The 6,062-nt window shown below is 47.4% G+C and overlaps 1 protein-coding gene across 1 annotated transcript in view; it reads right to left on the reverse strand.

The window, feature by feature from the left end:
* Parp4 (poly(ADP-ribose) polymerase family member 4) overlaps positions 1–6,062 on the reverse strand; it is a 97,791-nt gene that overhangs the window by 22,065 nt on the left and 69,664 nt on the right. The window contains exons 26-29 of the mRNA XM_050129099.1: positions 4,966–5,136; positions 4,649–4,729; positions 2,811–2,891; positions 741–836 (exon numbers count right to left, since the gene is read on the reverse strand). Coding sequence (XP_049985056.1) covers positions 741–836; positions 2,811–2,891; positions 4,649–4,729; positions 4,966–5,136 — 429 coding nt within the window. The remainder of the gene's footprint in view (positions 1–740; positions 837–2,810; positions 2,892–4,648; positions 4,730–4,965; positions 5,137–6,062) is intronic.

Raw genomic sequence — 6,062 nt, forward strand, 5'->3', positions numbered from 1 at the left:
AAACAATGTACATTTATATAGAGAGTGCTAGTAAATAATCAAAACTTTTTTGGTTTTGTTTTTTTCAAGACAGGGTTTCTCCACGTAACTGGCTATCCTGGAACTCCCTTTGGAAACCAGGCTGGCCTCAAACTCACAGAGAGCCACCTGCTTCTGCCTCCCAAGAGCTGGGATTAAAGTCATGTGTCACCACTGCCCACTCATGTTTTTGTTTTTTGAGACAGGGTTTCTCTGTATACCAGTATTGAATGTCCTGGAACTTACTCTGTAAACCAGGCTGGCCTCAAGCTCACAGAGATCCACCTGCCTCTGCCTCCCGAGTGCTGGGATTAAAGGTGTGCGCCACCACTGCCCAGGTAATGATTTCTTTTTAAAGTATTTTCGGTTGGATGTGGTGGCACATACCTTTACTCCTAGCACCCAGGAAGCAGAGATAGGTATTAGTGGATCTCTGAGTTTGCAGCCAGTCTGGTGAGTTCTAGACCAGCCTGAGCTACACATTAAAACACTACCTCAAAAAAAAAAAAAAAAAAAAAAAGAGGAAAGAAACAAAAAAAAATTTTTTAAATTGTGTGTGGTGCCTACAGAAGCCAGAAGAGAGAAGAGGATGCCAGATTCTTTGGAGTTAGAGTCGCTATTGCAAGCCATCTGTGGGTCTGTGGGTGCTGGAAACTGGATTTGGGTTCTAGCTGAGTCATATCTCCAGCCCAGTTTAATCCTAAATTAATAATAATACATACCCTTTTCTCAACTGCCACAAAGCTTGTAAATTGTGTAATTAGAGAATTTTCTTTACTGAGTTCAATAATCAGAGACTTCATGGTTTTTTTCTTCATCTAGGAGAGAATGAAACTGTGTTAATTTATGTAGGCTGAGATTGAAAAAGCATAAAATAATCTCAGTGTTTTTCTGTGACAAATAAATCATTTAATATATACATTCCCTTCCTTTTCTTAGTTCCTTAATTTTTTTTTTTCTTTTCTTGAGACAGTTTTACTATGTACTCCCAGAACTTGCTCTAAAGACAAGGCTGGTCTTGAACTCACAGAGATCCAGCTGCCTCTACCTCTTTGAGTGCTGGGATTAAAGGCGTGCACCAGGCCAACATTCCTGGCTCATCCATTTCTTTTGAGACAGTATCTCATGTATCTTAGGCTGGCCTGGAACTCAACTATGTTGGTGCTGCTGACTTTGAACTTCAGAACTTTCCGCCTCTATTTCCCAAGGGCTGGAATTATAGGTGTGCACCATCAGACTGGGTCTAGGGCTGGAATTCTAGGTGTGTACCATCAGACTGGGTTTAGGGCTGGAATTCTAGGTGTGCACCATCAGACTGGGTTTGTGCAGTGCTGGAATTCTAGGTGTGCACCATCAGACTGGGTTTGTGCAGTGCTGGAATTATAGGTGCGCACCATCAGACTGGGTTTGTGCAGTGCTGGAATTGTAGGTGTGCACCATCAGACTGGGTTTGTGCATTGCTGGATAGTGGATTCAGAGCCTTGTGAAAGCTGGGTAGATTCTCTACCAACTGAGCTATATCTCCTGCCCTATGTAAATACCTTTATAATTAGTACTTCAAATCAGATGCTAAGTCAGGGGTCCTGTCTAAGTATCTTAGGGAGGTGACTTGAGACGGTTGACTCAGTTGAGTCACTGAAGAAACTTAGTTACATAGTCCTCCCTCCCCAGCTTTTCTGAGCATGTTGCAAGTCTCCTCGTTCTCTCAAAGCTCCCACTATATAGCTGAAGAATTGTATAGGTATCATTACTTGATTAGGGTTATTCAAGGCAAAGCTAGCCAGATGCATTCAGAGATAAACGGGCCTTAAATCAAAGAGAACATAGAGAGTGCTAATCCAAGCGGTCACTGAAGGGAGCAGGCAAAAGCTCCTTGACTTGAGTACTGCCATTTCGACTTCAGACTCCACTTTACTTGGAGGAGAAACAAAGTTCAGGTTCCCGGGCACTAGGAGAGCAAGGGGCCTTCCAACAGCTGACCCACCTCCTCCTTGACATAGTTGTTATGCATCTTCAGTTCTCTAGAAACATTATGGCTGTACCCAACAGCCAAAAGAACAAATGAATCTGGTTGGTTGGACTGAAAGGCTTACATTCCGTGTTGATTGACAATGATGGAACATTTAGGAAACAATTAGGAACAATTAGGAAAGCCCCTAATCTTTGACTCCTGATTGGTGGAAAACTGTAACCGTGACTCAGCAGCAGATGTTTGTGGCTTCTGTGCTTCTAAGTCCCACTTCAACCCCTGCTTGGGGCTGCCAGGAGAAACAAGTCCTTTTTCTGTAGCCCTGTGATGGTCAGTGGTCCCTACATGGTATGGACATCTTTTTAGGAACGCCATTGAACACCAATGCTCAAACTTCACTTAACAGTACTGCTTGACTGTTACAGTAGCTGTCTACGGGGCCCCTCTGCCAGGACCCTCCTCTGTCCATCAAGGAGGGAGCAAGGTGAGTGTGACTCTGCCTAGTGTCCCAAGGCATCCTGTCCCTGAGCTGCTGAGCTACAGCTCAGCAGAGGAGAGAGGAGGGCTATCCCAGGCACTCACAGACATCCCCTGAGCACCCCTCCAGACTATTCCTCATGGGAGAAAATCACAGAAGTCTCAGAAAGCCACTGGTATTAACTCTTTCATTACTGAATTCAGCAAACAGTCACCCGCACCCCAGGACTGACATCATAGATGTTGATGTCTGCCCTGGAATCACATTCTTCTTTATTCAGCCACCCCCACTTAATTTAAGAATGACATAGAACAATGCTTCGTGGCGTTTACTGGGAGAACAAACCTCATGGTTGGTTTCATTGTCATGGAGAATACCGTCCTCATAATCTCTGATCAGCGCTCGAGCTGCCAGTTTATGAATCATCTGTGTGTAAGCATCGAGGGGAGAAAATTATTAAATGGCTTTACAGGTGTGTGAGAGAATGTACATGTGTGCGTGTGTGTGTGTGTTCGTGCGTGTGTATGGCGAACTGAAGACAAGAGTATATGTGGAGGTCAGAGCAGTCTTCAGACACCAGTTCTTCCTTTTGACTCTATTTAAGACTGAGTCTCTGCTGGTCAGCAGCCTTCTGGAGGCTCTCCCGTCCCTCCACCTTCCACCTAGATTCCACCTATGGGTAATCAATAGCTTCTAAGAAAGGGACAATCAGTCTTTTTTAAGGACGAGCCCCCTGACAGATTATTCAGCTCCAAGTGGCCGGCCCTAGGCATGTGTACATAGAGAAACAGTAAACTCAATAGGTTTTATTTACTCTGTGTGTGTGTGTGTGTGTGAAAGAGAGAGAAAGAGAGAGAGGATAATTGTTATTCTTGGGTCCCTGCCCTAGCCACACCCACTCCCATAACCTCTGACCCGCCCATCGCCATCTTGGGACCCCCTCTCTCTTTCTGCTTCCTTGGCGTGTGCACGCGTTTTCTCTGTCTCTCTCTTCTTTTATCGCTCCTCTCTCCTTTTATCTCTTTTCTCTGTCTTTCTTTCTCCCCCTTCCTTAATAAATACTTATGGCTATTTCCTGTGTTTACGTGTCTGTTACCTGCCGCCACCGTGGGCCAAGGAAGCGTGCCCTCCTGTAGCCCCTCATGGCGGGCTCCCTCCGCCAGCCCGCCTGGGGACCGTTTGTAGCCGCTCTCTAATCGTTTTTTTAAGAATAACAATAATCATAAAAGAAAAGGTCATGAACTTGAGAGTGGGGAGTTGACTCAGGAGGAATTGGAGAGGGAAGGAGAGATCTAAATGCAGTACCCATGTATGAAATTCTCAAAAGAATAAAAAATTAAAAACACTGTTAAAAAAAAAGATTAAAAAAAAAAGATCTGGGCCTTCACTGTAATAATCAGCAACAGTAAATGAACTGTTCTGCTAAGTTCTGAGAAAGGACTGAGGGAACCTCCAACTCCGATCCAACTTTGGCAAGCTGGGCAAGCTGGACAAGCGGGAAACGTGAGACAAAGACTTGCGACTGGCATCTGGGGAGTTTTGTGGAGCACGTCCTTACCCACGGGGTCTGTGACAACCTTTGCTAGACACTGTCAGAGTGTGGTGGTGCACGAATGGAATACCAGTGCTCAAGAGGCTGAGGCACGAGAAGTGCTTCATCTTCAAGGCCACCTTGAGCTAGGCAGTATCTCAAACAAAACCAAAATGGATAATCACGTTTTGTTCTGAGAAAGGGTCTCATGTAGCCGAGGCTGGCCTCAAACTTGCTTTGTATCCAAGGAGGACCTCAAATTCCCAGTCCTAATGCCTCTACGTCCCAAGTGCTGGAGTTGTAAGTGTGTAAACACAATTCAACCTGGCAAAAATCTCATGTTTACTTGCAATTACTCACACCCATGGAACCCTGTAGAGATACACCCAGATCCAAGAATCCCAGATGAAGACCCATCAAAGGGATGCGTCCCCATCCCGACTGCACAGAGAACCCCTGACCTCCCTTCATGTATGCCGACACATCAGCACAACAAAGGAAGTACATGGAGCTTATATGTGAGAGCTGAAAATCTTGACTGTCTGTCCCCAGCTTAAGCGTGTATGGGAAGCGGAAGAGAGCCTTCCGCCTGCTTGGATGGTGTTCTCCCGCTGAGTTCTACCCACAGCCCAGTACTTAAGATTTGACTCACAGTCCCAGTTGTCTTCTGAAGCTCGGTAGTTGACACCATTGTATGAAATTCCTTCTCTTGGATGAGTGCACACAGAGTTGCCTGAAATAGGAGAAACACGAGTGTTTCGTTAACTTTTCTACTCCCAGCAAGTGGAACAGTGGAACAGCAGCCCTTCTGGTAACATCCTCCCATCTCAAGAGAAATCAAGAGCTTCTCCGGCCAGGTACCCGGGGTGGGGGGACCATAATGCCAACAAGAGGCCAAGCGCTGGAGGGGAGAGGAGCAGCATCATTCATTGTCTTCCCCACGGTGTAAGGAACTGTGCATCTTCCTACCTGGGTACAGTGGGGAACGAATCCGTAGACAAGGAGTCTGTCGTTGTGAAACAAGGAAGGCACCCGGGCTGGAGCCTGCAGAGGCTCAGGGGCATCTCTGCTGAGCTGCTGCCACTTGACAGACACAGAGTGGCAGCTCGGGGAACACATCCTGGTCATTTGGGCTTCTATCTATAATAAAAGAGAAAATGCTCCTCCGTCAATGCTAGCATCTGATGAAACGTCTGGGGGTACATCTCAGTTGGTAGAGTGCTGGCCTGGTACGGATGATTGGGCGGTTCTTCTTTTTTTTTGGGGGGGGGGGGGGTTTCGAGATAGGGTTTCTCTGTGGCTTTGGAGCCTGTCCTGGAACTAGCTCTTGTAGACCAGNGGATGGGGGAACCTCCAACCGCGGGCCTTCAGGGCCTCGGTTCCCTTCGCTGGCATTCAATTCGGCTTGTCTCCTGTGTTAAGCCTCAGCTCACCTGCGCCTGGAGGCCCGGGGTCTCCAGTTCTCTCTTTTTCTTTTTTTCCTTACTTTTCTTCCTTCCTTCTTTTGTCGTAACTGCTGCTACAGTGCAGCACGCTGCTTGGTGCGGCCTGACCTTGGCTGAATCCCTCCTGCCCGGGAATCGCTCTCCCGTCGGAGGCTCGAGTCGATTCTGCCAGGTTATAACACCCCCCCCCTATGGAATCGGACGCCTTTCCATAGGGCCAGTGGATGTTCGTGCCATCTGCATCTCGCCTTAACGGGGAGCCGTTCTCATTGTAGGCTTGAGGTGCCACGGTTTTTGCAGGTCTTTGCATGGCCTTGACCACGGGAGCCAATCCATCCAGACCTATCACTCTGGCATCATCTTTTAATGCCTCACACTTACCAGTTTTTGTCCAAAATGGCCCCATTAAACTATACACAGCCGTTTTTCGGTTCCAGCCTTTTGCCCCTCCCCTCTGCGGCTTTTGTTGTGGCTTGGCGGGCTTTCCAACTGAGCAGACTACACATGGCGGTCGCCATCTTGGCTGGAGGCCAGATGGGTCAGGTGACCTTTTCGCCGCCATCTTGGCTGAGAGCCAGGTCATGTGACTACACTCTCCCGGTTTTACCCTGCCTTCTCACC

Source organism: Alexandromys fortis, unplaced genomic scaffold (assembly GCF_014885135.2).
Source record: "Alexandromys fortis isolate MF-2015 unplaced genomic scaffold, M_Fortis_MF-2015_v1.1 scaffold_308, whole genome shotgun sequence".
Taxonomy (NCBI): Eukaryota; Metazoa; Chordata; class Mammalia; order Rodentia; family Cricetidae; genus Alexandromys; species Alexandromys fortis.